This window comes from Dunckerocampus dactyliophorus, chromosome 12, assembly GCF_027744805.1.
Source record: "Dunckerocampus dactyliophorus isolate RoL2022-P2 chromosome 12, RoL_Ddac_1.1, whole genome shotgun sequence".
In the NCBI taxonomy this organism is placed as follows: Eukaryota; Metazoa; Chordata; class Actinopteri; order Syngnathiformes; family Syngnathidae; genus Dunckerocampus; species Dunckerocampus dactyliophorus.
The window spans coordinates 24,931,086-24,947,727 of record NC_072830.1 but is presented as its reverse complement, the minus strand read 5'-3'; the positions used below and the strand labels follow the sequence as shown (position 1 = coordinate 24,947,727).

General features: G+C 42.5%; 1 protein-coding gene across 6 annotated transcripts in view; it reads left to right on the top strand.

Moving 5' to 3' along the window:
* The window catches only part of gria4a (glutamate receptor, ionotropic, AMPA 4a), a 130,748-nt gene that overhangs the window by 88,578 nt on the left and 25,528 nt on the right, over positions 1-16,642 (top strand). For all 6 annotated transcript variants that reach the window (XR_008573052.1, XM_054793230.1, XM_054793229.1 and 3 more), the window contains exons 11-13: positions 34-240; positions 1,726-1,941; positions 2,607-2,767. Coding sequence is in view for 5 of the 6 variants with exons in the window: in XM_054793230.1 (XP_054649205.1) it covers positions 34-240; positions 1,726-1,941; positions 2,607-2,767 (584 nt within the window). In the remaining variant the exon portion in view is untranslated. The remainder of the gene's footprint in view (positions 1-33; positions 241-1,725; positions 1,942-2,606; positions 2,768-16,642) is intronic.

Sequence of the window (16,642 nt, the reverse complement as noted above, 5' to 3'; positions counted from 1 at the left end):
CAGTGTCTTTCTCGCCTTATGCTGCTTTTCCAGGAGGGTCCCTATGTGATGCTGAAGAAGAACTGGGAGTTATATGAAGGCAATGACCAGTATGAGGGTTACTGTGTGGATCTGGCCTCAGAGATCGCCAAACACATTGGAATCAAATACAAGATCTCCATCGTGCCTGATGGGAAATACGGCGCCAGAGATCCTGAGACAAAGATATGGAACGGGATGGTGGGAGAGCTGGTTTATGGGGTAAGGATTAATGGATCGTATTTATGTAGTCCAGTAGAGTATGCAATGGGTATGGGTCATAAATATGTTTTTGACACACGGCTTTCTTCACCCCCTCCAAACCCTCCCGCTCCTGCTAACTTGACATTGACGCTCTTCTGCGATTCCGTAATACAGAACCTGGCCATTCTTTGCTTTTGTTGACCACACACCCAGCGACATAGGAGACTCGGCAAAGTTAACAATAACAATAAGAAGAAGAAGAATGGATTGGATTTATATAGTGCCTTTGAAGATATTCAAAGCACTTTAGTGTGAGATCCCATTTACTCACTGGAGGCAAGGTGGGTGAAGTGTCTGAAGTGCCCAAAGACACAATAGCAGTGACTGGGATAGAGGAAGCAGGATTCGTATCGCCAACCCTCTGTTCTCTGTTTACAACTTGCTTTGCCTTCTGAGCCGCTGCCGTCCCAATAAAGGTTATCATTTAAGAAGTTACCAACTGCACATGTTAGATGTACACGTAGATATGATATAATAACCACTGAGGGGGACCAGGACTGTGCTGCAACCAGAAAACCCTTGACACCAATTCAACAAAAGTAAAGCAATCTTCACAAAGTCAGCAAAGTAGTTAATGCAGCTGCAGTGACATTGGCATTCCACTCGTACAGTATCTACTCATGCCATTGTGACCCCACCTCAGGCTCTCACAGTCAAACCCTCTCCAGTATGCAGTACATCGACTTATCTGAAGCTCTCTGTGCACGTTTCCTCCAGCCTCCAGCCAGGGCTCACTAATTCCTGAAGAATTCAGCACGGCAGCCAATTATGCTGTTTACATCACACACGGCCTGAGATTGCCCATTGCTTGCTTTGCAACATTTAGAAGACAATGTCAGTCATCACTTTGAGGAGGTGTGGAAGTGAAGAGATTGTTGCAGAGCAGCAGCAGACATTAATTGGCCTGCAGAGCTGCTAATGGAGGAAAGGTGACACCGAGGATGCAGCGCTAATCAGGTTTGATTTGTTTCAAGTGCTCAGTGTCCTCGCTGATGAGGCCACAAAGGGGAAACACATTTATTACAGCTTTTGCCTCTAATTCACTTTTTATCTTTATGTTCTTGTATGTTTCTGCATGCCTGTGCCACTTGCTGACTTGTTTCTGATATTGCTCTCTTAGCGTCCGTGTTGTGACTGCACATTTCTTCTCTCACTAATATTGCATCTTCACTGCACTGCTCTCCTACTTTAATACATGTGCTGTTTCATCATCTATTCAGTAAAAACTCCTCATTGTGCTCACCTTTTCTCCTGATTCCTTCTCCACTTATCTCCCTCTTTGCTGCTTTTCTACGTGCCCCTTCAGTTGTCCTTGCACTTTCCTTTTTCATCCTCCTCTTAATTTCTTCTTTAGCAGAAAATGGAGACGACCGATAAAGACACTTGTCTGCAAATGAAGAACATTATAACACAAATGCAACCAAGCCCCTCTTTCCTTTGCAGAAAGCAGAAATCGCAGTGGCCCCACTTACCATCACTTTGGTCAGGGAAGAGGTGATCGACTTCTCAAAGCCCTTCATGTCTCTGGGAATCTCCATCATGATTAAGAAGCCTCAGAAGTCCAAACCAGGCGTCTTCTCTTTCCTGGACCCGCTGGCATATGAGATTTGGATGTGCATTGTGTTTGCTTACATCGGAGTCAGCGTGGTGCTGTTTTTGGTGAGTGGAATGAATAAGAAAGCCTTTTTGCGTTTTCGCCACTGAATGGGAGCTACTTACCAAAAAACACCTGATATGAAACTTTGTAAGGTTCATTTTCTCTTAGTGCCATTTCAGTCATGATGGAAGCGTTCCCCCAGCCCCAGAATGAAAATGATAGAGTCCAATCCATGTATTTCTCATGTCATTCTCAATAAACGAGACGGTATCCTGCTAACTAACATACGGACAGACAAACAGAAATGTGGAGTGAGATTGTTTTCTTTTAATTCTCTTTCTCCCGCCCCAAATCAAATAAAAAATAGCGCTGTCCCATCATGTTACGTCATCCCCCATGCACCACATGTTATGATTTGTGAGTTAGTTTACACTTACACTCTTGGTCAACACTTTGGACACATTTTCTCGTGTTATTGAAGAACATTCCAGTCCTGACTTTTTACTGCTACTGTAGGTTTTAATGAAAATATTTTATTTTGCACCAGGGTAAACTGGTTTTATTAGCAGGACGACGATACCTGTCTTTTTTTGTGTTTCATGAACTCACATTAAAGGTAATTCATTGCCATCAACTTGAAACAGACAATAACTAATATTTAATTTGAATGTAATCCTTTATGATGCACTATTGATGTTAAATACATTGTTTTCCTGTGCTGTCTCAGGTCAGTCGCTTCAGTCCATATGAGTGGCATGCTGAGGAACCAGAGGAGGGCACCACAGAGCCGGGCCCTGCCGACCAACCTCCAAATGAGTTTGGCATCTTCAACTCCCTCTGGTTTTCACTGGGAGCCTTCATGCAACAAGGCTGTGACATCTCACCACGGTGAGTGCAGCAGATGTGGTGTGTGAGGGAGGACATACTGTGCGTGTGTGTGTGTGCGTGTGCGTGGGTGTGTGTGTGTCTAAGGGAAACACCCCGGTTGCTCCACAGCATGCTCTTCTAAAAATACACGTCTATTCTATTTTTGACAGAAGCCGCATCTGGCTGCCCATAGAAGTTCCAGCCTTGCAGGGCGTTAGACAAACAGACCCTCTTCTACTCCTACCAGGCTTACTACACTCAACAAAAATAGAAAAAATAAAATAAAATGTTTGTTTTTGCTCACATCTTTCATGAGCTGAACTGAAAGATCTAAAACTTCTTCTGTGTACACAAAAGGCATATTTGCCTCAAATATTGTTGACAAATCTTTCTAAATGTGTATGAGCACTTCTTCTTTGCTGAGATAATCCATCCACCTCACAGGTGTGGCATTTTAAGATGCTGATTAAACAGCATGATTATTAATACAGGTGTGCCTTAGGCTGGCCACAATAAAATGTGCAGTTTTATTATATTTGGGGGTTCGTTCCTGACCACCTCTTGCCTCATGCAGTGTAGCACATCTCCTTTGCAGAGAGTTGATCAGGTTGTTGAATGTGGCCTGTGGGATGTTGGTCCACTCCTCTTCAATGGCTGTGTGAAGTTGCTGGACATTGGCAGGAACTGGAACACGCCGTTGTAGACCATCCCCTAACATGCTCAATGTGTGACGTGTCCGGTGAGTGCGCTGGCCACGCTATGTTGGTCAAGTACTCGGATTGTTTCATCTACCAGGAATTGTGTAGAGATTATTTCAACGCGGGGCTGTGCATTATCCTGCTGCAACATGAGGTGATGGTTGTCGATGAATGGCACAACAATGGGCCTCAAGATCTTTCCGCCACGTGATACGTGCCATCAATAAAATGCACATGCATTTGTTGTCCATAACATACTCCTGCCTGTACCATAAAACTACCACCACCATGGGCCACTCACTCAACCCACGTTCACATCAGGAAACCACTCACCCACAAGACGGTGTACATGGAGAGTGAAACCCAGGATTCATCCATGAAGAGAACACCTCTCCAAAGTGTCAGACACCATCAAATGTGACCTGTTGCCCACGCAAGACGGTTACGATGACCAACCGCGATCAGGTCAGGACCCCAATGAGGAAGACGAGCATGCAGAAATTATTTGTTTATGCAGCAGATGTCCGGGTGGCTGGTCTCAGATGATCTTGGAGGTGAAGATGCTGGATGTGGAGGTCCTGGGCTGGTGTAGTTACATGTGCTCTGCGGTTGTGAGGCTGGTTGATGTACCGCCAGATTCTCTGAAACGCCCTTGGAGACGTCTTATGGCAGAGAAATGAACATTCAATTCACAGGCAACAGCTCTGGTGGACATGCCTGCAGTCAGCATGCCTACTGCACGCTCACTCAACGCTTGCAACATCTTTGGCATTGTGCTGTATGATAAAACTGCACATTTTGGAGTGCCCTTTTATTGTGGCCAACCTAAGGCACACCTGTGAAATAATCTTGCTGTCTAATCAGCATCTTGGTACACCACAAAGGAGAAGTGCTCACTGACACAGATTTAGACAGATTTGTGAACACAAGGAGAAATAACTGATGAAAGATGGAAGCAAAAATAAGTGTGTTTCTATTTTTGATGAGTGCATCTAGTTAATCCTGTTTTATTTTACTTAAAAGGCTGAAATAAATCCATGTTGCACATGACTACCTTCAAGGTAACCCTTAAATACAAAGGAGACGACCTGTGGTATAAGGTAAAGAGTAAAATACATGCACATGTATTTTGGAATCTCAGCAGAACAGCTAAATGTTGTGTGTGGAGGTGTGTGTCTGTCATGGTGTCACACTGCTGTAGTGATGCAGACTGTTTACAATGTGAAGCACTTTTCTCGCATTAGCACTGGCCTGGGTTGCTGCTCTTTGACACCGTGTGAAACTAAAAATGTGCGCACACACACACACACAGTAGATATGAAAAATAGAAGTATAAAGGAAACATGGCTATGCAGTTTCTCAACCTTGTCCATATGGGTGCACAAGGGTGGGAGATTTCACAGTTTGCTAGGTGTCCATAAATGTTTAATGAAGCAAAGAAGACGCAGAGTCCAGCTGTATTTTTAGAATATTTATACGAATATGGCATTCTATTATTGATAACCTCAGAATGCAGTTTATTCAAATATTCATGGACGTCATCCTCGGGACCTTTAGAGAGCAAAACTGAGGAGAGGAGAAGGAGCAACAGGGAGAGCGTGACGACAGAACAAATGATAGAAAAGAGTGAGAGGCAGTGGTAGCTTAACTGCTGGCGAGCATATGAATGTAAGTTCTTCATAACTTCGTGATAATTAATGGTTTCCGCTTTGATTAGCTGCCGACTACCTAGCTGTCTTCTGCTTTTTCAGATAACTTTTTCAGACACAGCCTTGCAACATGGGGCCGTGCATTATAATGCTGCAACATGAGGTGCTGGTCGTGGATGACTGGCACTATGATGGGTCTCAGGATCTCGTCACATGCATTCAAAATTCCATCAATAACATGCACCTGTGTTTCTTGGTCTATAACAGGGGTCTTCAATGAAGATTGAGTAAGGTCCGTTTATGCAGTTTTTTTCACAGCGAAGGTCCCAACCTTATTTTGCCTTAAATTGCGTCATATGAATATCAAATGTAATGAAACCCTGCAAATCACCCTGCAACCAGTGCTTCTCAAATATGCCAGGGGGGCGTGAGGCATTAGGACTTTGCCAACATGTATGAATTTGTCGTACTCAGCATGCTATCTGAATATGCTTGTATGCTTCACTGTCCTCCATTCAGTTGCATTTTTCTGGTTTCAGTCTGTACAGTATGGATAAATAAATAGATGTTATCAGTTTCTCAATAGCATTTCAAATTGGGGGGGTACAGAAATATTTCTGTCCCCCAGTGGGAGCATGACAAAAAATAATTGAGAACTACTGACATACAACATACTTATTTTGGCACTTAAAAGGAAACAGGACCAAATTTCACATAAATAATAAACTGCAACTATACAGTATGTAAGCCAGCTTCGCGTCATCCGTCTGTTTGGGGAAAAATGTTTGAAAAGTGAATGAACACCAGAGGCTTATTTTTTTAAGTTAAATAAAACTGCACCTGTTTGTTTGGAAAAAAAAATATTATAATAATTTAATAAGTGCCTCTTTAACAGAAAATCTGCAACAGTACATTATTTATTTTTTAGTAAGATCTCTGCAGCAGAAGCACTCCTCCTCCACTCTCCCATCAGCGAAAGATGTTTTGTTTTGCTCCGATATCCATACAATCCATAGTGAAGATAAGTGAGCATGCTATGACTCTCGTAGATTTTTCAACAGGGGGGTGACAGTTTCACAGCACATGAGACGCTTTGGCTCTGGATTCTGGAAGAATGAACACATATTGGACAGTCCTTTCGCTTTTAAATGTTCGGTTTTCTCGATCAACTGTTGTTACTTTTGAGCAAGCCGTGGTTCGATATGAAGATTAAGCGGCAAAGAAAACGGATGGATGGATGGTTGTCATTCACTCGGCAGGTAAACAAACAATGTCATTGGCTCATTTTGAGTGACATTGCCGCGCTTGCTGTCACGTTAACCGTAATAACTGAAGTAATTATATGATGAATTATATGATTAGATGTTATTATATTTCCCATTCACTTTAATTGGTCACAGGGCTTTCACTGGGTCCGGGTCCGGACCGAGGTCCGCCATTTGGTGATGGCTGGTCTATAACATACGCCTGCCAATACAACAATCCCACCATCACCATGAGCCACTCAAGCCGCAACACAAGTGCATTTTATTGGATGACTAGCAATCCCATGACATGATCCTGAGGCCATTCATCCACGGCCATCACCGCATGTTGCAGCAGGATAATGCATGGCCCCATGTTGCTAGGCTCTGTACACAATACCTGGAAGCTGGGATGCTCTGGATCGGTGTATATCTGTGTATGCGTGACAAATGTTGGTTGGTTGGTTGTGTGGGTGGGGGGTTGATTTTTTCCCCCCACCCAACACACACACACACACAGAATTAGACAAATTTGTGAACAATTTTTGAGAGAAAGGCCTTTTGTGTACAAAGAAAAAGTTTTACATCTTTATATATATATATATATATATATATATATATATATTTTTTTTTTTTTTTTTTTTTTCCTCCAATCTCTTTCAGATTTTTTGTCAGTATTTTCACAAATTATGTGACATGTTAAAATTGTCAGACATTTAATATGCTTATTCACACCAGACTCTTTTATTTACAAATACACCCACAGAATTTAACAGATGAATAAAAGCTTTTTACTGGTGCGTGTAGCGCCTGAAGGCAAAAACCTCCCTCACTCAACAGCTGCACTAAAACAAACCCTAAAAAACAAACTACTGCTGAAAGGCTGTCTGTCTGTGCAAACTGTAGGACTTTTTGCTTCTTTTCTCCGCTCTCACACCTGCTTTAACAACAGCATTTCACATTTGGGGAAAGAACAAAAGTTGGCTCCGTTATGACCCTCTCATTGTTTTGTTTTGTTTTTTTGTTTATTTTTGTGCTCTCATCTCCCATTTCATTCGGTGCCTTTTGTTCCTCCTTCACCAGCACCATCAGCATCTCCCTGTCCTTCTTCCCACTTTGTGCAAATGACACTCGTACCATTTGCATGCATCTGCATTCGTATCGTCACACATAAATAAAGTGCACCTAACAACACAGAGTACACTTCATGTCCGCACACATGCAGAAAATAGCGGTTATGCAGTTTCACAACAATACACACACACAAGCGCTCTATCACTTAACCCTAGCCTGCATGTGCGTGTCCTTGTGATAATGTGATACTTAACGTGACGCTGGCGTTCATCACTGAAATTGCACGGCCTTGTCACCTCCAATATAGCCCGACTGCTATAAAGACCGGTATTGCTGCAGTTATAAATGCCAAATTAAAATCTTACAAAGAGAAAGAGGTCCCAGATTTGTACTTTTTCTCTTTCATCCACCAGGCTGTCTTTTTGGGGGGGTTTTTTGTGAAAGCGAAATGCAAGCAGAGTTATTTGTTTAACGTTCTATCGCGTCCGTATGAGAAGATGACAGTGTTGTTGCATTACTGGTATTAAAGACATTGCAGTGAGATGTTTTACTTTACTTGCTGCACAGACTCACCATCTAAACATTGTCAAAATTAATCTGTATTTTTAATTCCTTGAGAGACAATGATAAAACCAGAACAAAGAATGTCCACTTGAAAATAATGACTGTATGTTGTATCATGCAGTGGTTTGGATCTGAGTTGTGTTGGTATTCTGGATTTTTTTACTCTCTTTTACAAAAGCTAGATGAAAAGTAGGTCAAAGTGTGAAGTTCTTGCGAACCTTGAAAAACATTACATGAAATGTGTCAAACAAAATATGTATCGACTGTCCACTAGCTTTCATGGTTGCTAAGCGACTGGAGCCGGCCGCAACCAGCAAGGCTGCTCCAGAATGTCTCAATTCATCAACACTTTGATCTAGTCCGAATACGTGATGAACTTTCCAAATAAAACTCAGCGTTGTAGGGCTGCATGATTCGGCAAAAAATGTGAATCACAATTTTCTTGCTTAGAACTGAGATTGTGAATCTCAGAAACTTTCAGTGGTCTTTCTGCCGTTCTTCATGGGTGGTCCAGGAAGGACATTAATAGAAATGAACAGAAATTCAAAAACATGGCAGGCTCATGCACCCCAAAATACATTCATGCACCTTATAAAGTCAAGTCCAAAAGAAAGGTCAATTACTTCATGCGATCATTTCCCCTGTGAGGTGATAAATGACAGCCAGCGGAGCCAACTCGCCCTGGTCGGTGAGGCTCCCTGGGGGACAGGGAGAATGAGGCAGAGGTGTAGTATGGGACCTTGTGTAAATAATTTTCTAAATTATATTTAGAAATTAGATTGCATGTTGGTGTGAATCGAGATTGTGATTTTTTCCCCTTTTGTTACTATGGCGTTCCTTGTCCATTATTTTGTGGGAAGAGGCTTCAGACAATTTTGCATTTACCGGAGTATTGCCATTGCCAATGAATGGCAAAGAATGTCAAATCATTTGATGAAAGAGAAAGTGGAAATTAATCACGCTCACTAGGTAGGCTTTCTGCCATAAAAGCCTGAGATGAATGAACCTCCAGGCAAGGCACAGGAAATCTATAGTAACATTGTCTGCAGAAATAAAAATGTTTTACAGATGTGAAAATGAGAAAGCTTTTGTTCCGACTTAGCTAACTAATTGTATAATATGGATTTTGCTGAAACTACAGTACGGTATATTGCTATCAGATTTTCTTCCACCATTTCCACTCAAGTGTGGGGGACAGACACCTCTGAGTTACACAAAACTTCGGAGTTTGAGCCCTCCGTACATGACTTCAGCAAACATTTTCACAGCAGTTACTGTTCCACTCCAGCCCTGCAGGGGGCTGTAATTATAAACGCAAAATAAATGAAGGAGAAAACTATACACCTCATCAACATTTTAAGACTAAAATGTTGATGATGAATGCAAGAATTTACATTTTGCATGGTTGGATTGTTGGATTTAAAGGAGGTTCTAAGCAAAGCTTCAAAATACAAGAAGAAGTAATGGCAGTGAGACAAAATACCATCAGGGAACCTTCACCATCTTCACTACTTGGAACAACATTCCCATCTTTTTGCATTTTGAACCTCTACTTAGAACCTCCTTAATATCCAACAGTCCAAAATGTAAATTCTTGAAATTTTCATTTAAACATTTTGATCAGGTGTACATCTGGGTCCATACCAACTTTTTCCAAGTTAGGAACATCTGCCATGACCATGAGTTCATCCTATTTTATTCTCTCCCTTCCCAATCACCAGCCTTAATCACCAGCCTGGCATGTCAGTAGAGATCAACATATTGAGAATGACATTTACGGTGGAGCTGGAATTAAAAAAGAAAGGCAAAAGGTCTCCCGAGGAAGATGCACATCTTTTAGTTTCGGATTCATTATTTGATCTTTGTCTTGCTATTTGCTGTATTGTTTCAGCACTTGTCTTTCTTGTAACCTTCATGAATGTCTATTGGGAAACAGCATATGACACTTTCTGTTCGAATGTATACGCAGCTTGTGTATGAGTGCGAAAAGTGTGTTGTGTATTGAGCTGCCATGATTGGTATGCCGTGTGCATCCCTCGGTCCCTGCTGCAGTCTGAGTATTACACTCACTTCTATTTAGCTCTTCCACGCTCACTCTGTTGCCTCCATCTTCCCTCTATCTTTATCCATCTTTTGAGATCAAGCTCTCCTTCTTTCTCCTTTTACATTCTATTGCATCCAATCTCTCCATCAGATTTTCTTATCCCCCCTCATCAGATCTTTTCAAGGCTACCCATGCTGAGTCTAATCCTTGGCTTAATGCATGTGCTTTCCATGACAAGGAGCATGTGAGTACTTATGAGACACAAGCAGCCAGACATGTAAATCCTGCACCTCTGTGTTTACATAAAAATGGAGTGACTGGCAGGAGACATGAAAACATGAATGACCCATATTGTCAGCCTGACCTTGACAAGACATTTCCACCCACCCGCTCGTCATCTTGAAACACTGACCTCTGGGATGTTAATATCGCTGATTGGCAAGGTCACCGCAGAAAGGGTGGGAGGGGAGAGTGATGGACAGTCGGGTGTTTGGACTGGAATTGTGAGCATAAATGGCAGAAAAGTGATGATGATGAGGAGGAGGACCAAGGAACAGTGCATGAGAGTGAGGTAAATTGATCACAAGAAAGCATCTCAGAGGAATTGGTTGTGTAATCTGAAATTACAGCTCTCCTCTGTGCACACTGCTGGCTGGGGTTACATGTATAGTGCAGTGTGTGTGTGCGTGTGTGTGTGTGTGTGTGTGTGATGTATTGAGTAAATGGCCCCGGGTGGCCTGCATACTTAATGATTGCAACAGATCCATCTAATGGAATGACTAACAAACTACAGTGGTGCACTGAAGCTTACCATCTGAGATTGGTCACAAGGTCACCAATTAAAATCCACTTGTAAAGACTGACTATATCACTGCAATTCACTTTTAATGGTTTTGGAGGTGCTCACAGTAACTGCAACCTACTGCAACTAAACATATCCAGCTTCGCTTCATCCATCTGGTAAAAACGTGTGCAATTCCCTTTGTATAAAACTATAATACACTATAATGAAACTAAGGGATACCACAAAGCGAAATATCAAGTTAAAACACTGTACAAAATATATAAAATGAATATAAGCCTGGAGTTTGTTTTCCAGACAGGAGATGACAATAGCATGCAGTGATAGGCCCAGCGTCTTTTTGCCATCCAATCCAATGGGAACAGCACATCTCCAACGCCATTACGCTTAACTTTAATCCAAAAATAGTGGAACAAAAAACCAAGTTGTTTGGCGCGTTAGCCTGGAAGTGACGTAATCATTTTTAATACCTGCTGTCATAACTTTGGTTGAACTTTCTTGTCTCCCCATCCTCCTCATTGGCTGGAGAAGTTTCTTCCGCAGCTCCAGTGAGGAGCTTGTTAACGTACTTTGTCTCTTAATGGACTCCCTAGTCAACTTTGACCCAGAGGTGACAATAGAGTGAATTAAGGAGTTTGTATAAATATTATTAAAAGAAAACACATTATTTCCAAAATGGATGTATTTGACATTTAGTTGGACATAATTTTTAAAAAATTATAATTAAAAAAACATTTTTAAGTGTTTGTATTGCATCTAAATCTGATTGGCCTGTCTACGTTTTGGTGATAAGGCTTAGCGAAATGTAACTGATACTGTTTCGCTCCACTCCTGCTAATGCTGAATGACAAACAAATGGAGGAGAATATTATTTGACCACCATCCTCCATATTTCACGCCGTATTAAATCTCGCCCAGACCTTTATACATCATTGTCCTCGTAACTAACAATTTGGGTTTCATTTCTACCGTGGTTTACAAAAGACTTTTCTCTTGGACGAGCTAAAGGGTCAAGTGTATAGGCCATTGTGACTGTCCCTCTGTTTGAGTGTGTGAGTTTTTATCCTTGTTTTCTGTTTATAGGATGTTGAACATGACAGTATGAATATGTGTCATGGCCATGGGGTGATTTTAGTTATTGTCAATATGTGCGAAAAGCACTCAGTCTTTCAAAATACATTTACAACTGCATCACGGAATGCATCGGAAAAGGATGCTCTCATGCCCTGACATGTGCCACATACATTTTAATAGTTCACGTCTGCAGGGTGAGAAAAAGCTTGGCGCGCTGCATGCAAACAACGTTCCTCACAAAAGTGTGTTTGTGTGGGACAAAATGTGTGTGAGAAGGGGGAAAAAATGAACAGTGAGCCATTAATCTTTCACACACACACGATTGGGGAGGCAATCTGTTGGCTATCATAGATGATACATGACCCGCCATAGAACGAGTCGCCTGTTGCATACCAACATCCACATTCTCACTGCCAGACAAATGTGTTCGCACTCAAATCACATGACATATCAAGGACGTCACTCAGTATGCTTATCCGGCAACACACACACACGCATGCACACACTCACACACTTATACACATGCATGCAAGTGTACTCTCCATCACAGCTTTATCTGAATGAAAGCACACTCTATCGACCTCCAGAAGGTAAACATCATCTCCAACTTGGTGCAAGGCCAAATGCTGTTTAATAACTACCTCTTTTTTCAGGTTCTCCTCCTCTTTGTCAGTACACACAAAAGAAGTCAAGGGCAACTAACTGTTTTCCTGTAGGACATTTTTATTTGAGGCCTTCTTCGATGGAGAACTATTTGAAATGTTAAATGTCATATAGAAGTTCTAGTCATCCATTTGAGATGTGACTCCAAATGAAGTGGCGACCCATTTAGTTGGCTGTGATTCAAAGGTTTCTTGTCTTTCGAGGATTTAAAGTTGACAAGTAAGAAGTGAGGACAGGTTTTAAATGGAGGTGCAGGCTTTCTGCAGGTCTGTGGTGACTGAGTCATCTTAGATGACTGTAAAATGACGGACAGCATCCCACATAGATTCCTGAAGGTTCATTCACATGCTGCCAGTGACAGTATGGCTCTGTCAAGTCACTGTGGAAAAGAAAATGCATGGTCGCACATCTGCAGTGGAGCCTCAGAAGACAAATGCTCCACTGAGGCAATGCAATACAGACTTTAAAGAACATTTTGGGGGAAAATATGCCAGAAGTTGCACTAAACTTTGGACTAACCAGCCATTATTTGTTACCAAATCATTAAAGGTGTGTTTAGGAACGTTTTATTGTTTTTATAGCGATGATATTTAAGACAGCTAAGAATGTTAACATGTTACTTAGAACACTGGGCCCCAACCTTTTTGGACCCACGGGCTGGGTCCTGTTCCCACAATTCTCCAGGGATGGGGGCGAGGGTCAGGGGGGTTTCCAGACAATCAATAACATCATCAAACCATACCTTTATGCATTCCCATAGTATCAGCATTTGGGACCAAATATAATGTGAAAGAAAAACAGGAAAAATCCAGTATACTAGCCTATTTGTGTAGCGTGTGAGAAAGCGTACACACACGACTGTGGTGCCTTCAAGGACCGTCGAAAAAAGTGGGACGAGTCGCCGCTTGCAACAAACAACATAAACATGCAAAAACTATGTATTATTTTTTGAATAAAATAATGGCCCATATTTCAAAATAATTGCCCCCAAATGTACATGCATTTACATAAAATGTGATGTTGTTATGTACTGTGGGGGTTTTTTGTCACTGTGCCTGAATTTCCTGCAGCCAGGTGATTGGGGACCCTGACCCCGAACATTACCTATACAGTTAAAAGAAGGGATTATGATGGTGACAGTTTGACCCTAAAACCAATTATTTTTCTTGCCATGATTTTCTATGGGAAACATTTTTACAAATTGGCGATGAAGAACAAATTGTATTTGACCTTGAGTTTCTACTGTATGTCATCCTCCACAAACTAAGGAATTTAGACAATTAGCCAACTCAGAGCACGGCAAACATAGTACACTGTAATATTAGCTGCTCTGATTGAGAAAGACCTCTGGCAACTTTTTGGGCTCTTTGAACATGTCTCAATTTTAGTATTTCCACTTGAGGCATTTAACTTGTGTACTAAATTGTACACCGGTAATTAAATAAAAATGTACAAGTGGTCCTTGGTTTACGGTGTTCCGTGTTACAAAGTTTACGAACAAAGGTTATGAACATGCTCTCATAAATTAATTGAATATTTTGGTCCGTAAACACGAGACCCGCTCGAGAAACTATTTACAGCATGCAGGCGGACGAATACATGCAGGGTGCAGCACAAAAATGCAGTGTGTGCCTCGTGCTGGTCAGAGGAATACTGCTGGCCTGCTCAGCCATACTGAGAAAGAATAACATCGCCTTTTAGTTAACTTTTTACACTTCATTATCTCTCACAAATGGTAGTGCGCCAAAGAAAAGGAATCATAAACAGCTTAGAGAGAGGAGACAGGTCCACCATTATTAGCCACTCTTTTGGTCCAAACCACTCAACAGTCACTACCATCAATCACTAAGGATAAAGATTACTGAATGGTAGAGGGGTCATGGATTCTGTGCAATGTTACAAGGAGATCTGGAGATGAGAAGAGGAGGTTATCCTTAAAGGGAAAATATTTTAAGAAAGTCGGACAAGGATACACAGGGACTGTTCTCTTTGTATTACTGCTTTATTTCATTCTTGTATTTAATTGTTTATTACGCTGTCCACGTGTGTTCTGTGTACAATGTGAGTGACTTAAGTGAGTTAATTTTGATATCATTTGGGTATATGTTCCGGCTTACACTCAAACTCGACTTACATCACAGTCGAGGAACGGAACTTGTTCGTAACTCGAGGAATATCCATCCATCCATCCATCTTCTTCCACTTATCCGAGGTCGGGTCGCGGGGGCAGCAGCCTAAGCAGGGAGGCCCAGACTTCCCTCTTCCCAGCTACTTCGTCCAACTCCTCCCAGCGGATCCCGAGACGTTCCCAGGCCAGTTGAGAGACATAGTCTCTCCAACGTGTCCCGGGTCTTCCCCGAGGCCTCCTGCCGGTCGGACATGCCCTGAACACCTCCCCAGGGAGGCGTCCGGGTGGTATCCTGACCAGATGCCCAAAAACCACCTCATCTGGCTCCTCTCAATGCGGAGGAGCAGCGGTTCTACACCGAGCTTCTCCCGGATGACAGTGCTTCTCACCTTATCTCTATGGGAGAGCCCAGCCACTCTACGCAGAAAACTCATTTTGGCCGCTTGTACCCGCAGTCTTGACGTTTTGGTCACTACCCAAAGCTCATGACCACAGGTGAGGGTAGGAACGTAGATCGACCGGTAAATTGAGAGCTTTGCCTTTCGGCTGGGCTCCCTCTTCACCACAACAAACCAATTCAGAGCCCGCATCACTTCAGACGCAGCACCAATCCGCCTGTCTGTCTCGTGTTCCATCCTTCCCTCACTCGTGAACAAGACCCCGAGGTACTTAAACTCCTCCACTTGGGGCAGGATCTCACCCCTGACTCGGAGATGGCACTCCACCCATTTCTAAGCGAGAACCATCGACTCGGACTTGGAGGTGCTCATTCTCATCCCAGCCTCTTCACACTCGGCTGCGTACCGATCCAGTGAGAGTTGAAGGTCACGGCTCGATGAAGCCATCAGGACCACATCATCTGCATAAAGCACAGACCCAATCCTGCAGCCACCAAACCAAAACCCCTCAAGGTCCTGGCTGCACCTAATTCTGTCCATAAAAGTAATGAACATAATTGGTGACAAAAGGCAGCCCTGGCGGAGTCCAACCCTCAATGGAAACGGGTCTGACTTATTGCCGGCAATGCGAACCAAACTCTGACACCTGTCATACAGAGAACGAACCCCATATTCCCGGAGTACTTCCCACAGAATTCTCAAGGAACACGGTCGAATGCCTTCTCCAAGTCCACATGTGGAATGGTTGGGCAAACTCTCGAAGGAACATGATTTTCCCAAATGTGAAATATGACTTCAGTAGTTCAATGACTTTCTGGCATGTCAATCTATTTTTTAAGGAGAAACACGTAAGTCATGCAATGAAGAGTGTCAATGGAATAAAAAAAAATCTGTGCATGTTTCCTTGTCATTAGCGGTTATGTCCTTGTCTAAATTAACTATTCACGTGCTCAAAGCTTGTAAAGCATGCATGGTATGCATATTTTACCGAGGTGTTTTGTGCGCTCAACATTTCAAAGGGTTTTAAATGACTGCATTTCCAGGAAGGACTTCACATTTTCCCTTGTGTTGCCTCAGCAAAAAACAAGTTCACGCAAACAAAGAGAACTGCCACTTAAGTTGACGTGCTTGCTCTCAGTCTTCGGATAAAGAGAGCAGACATGGAGGAAGAGAAAAGCGAGGCTGTGAGGGCTGGAGGAGGGCCCAAAGTACAATCTGTTTCATGACGTCTTTGTTATTGTTGAACTGGTTCAAGGAATGAAAGCGGTTTACTCGGCAGTAACGCTGTGCCCACAGTCATGCAAGGTGGTGAAAATGTTTTGCAAAACTGTGATAATAATTAAGCTTGTTTGTCTGTTTTTTCCTCTGCTAATCCCACATCTCTCTTGTTCTCATGTATTTTTTTATCCCCTTAACCTTCACACATCCCTGATCCTTCATCGTCGACAAACATACATCTCAAATCCGCTGTCTGATCTCTTCCTTCTGTTGCACCCATCCTTCTCTTCCTCACGCTTCCCACTCACTTCCTCTGCTCCTCGCTCCTTTTCTCTCCCTC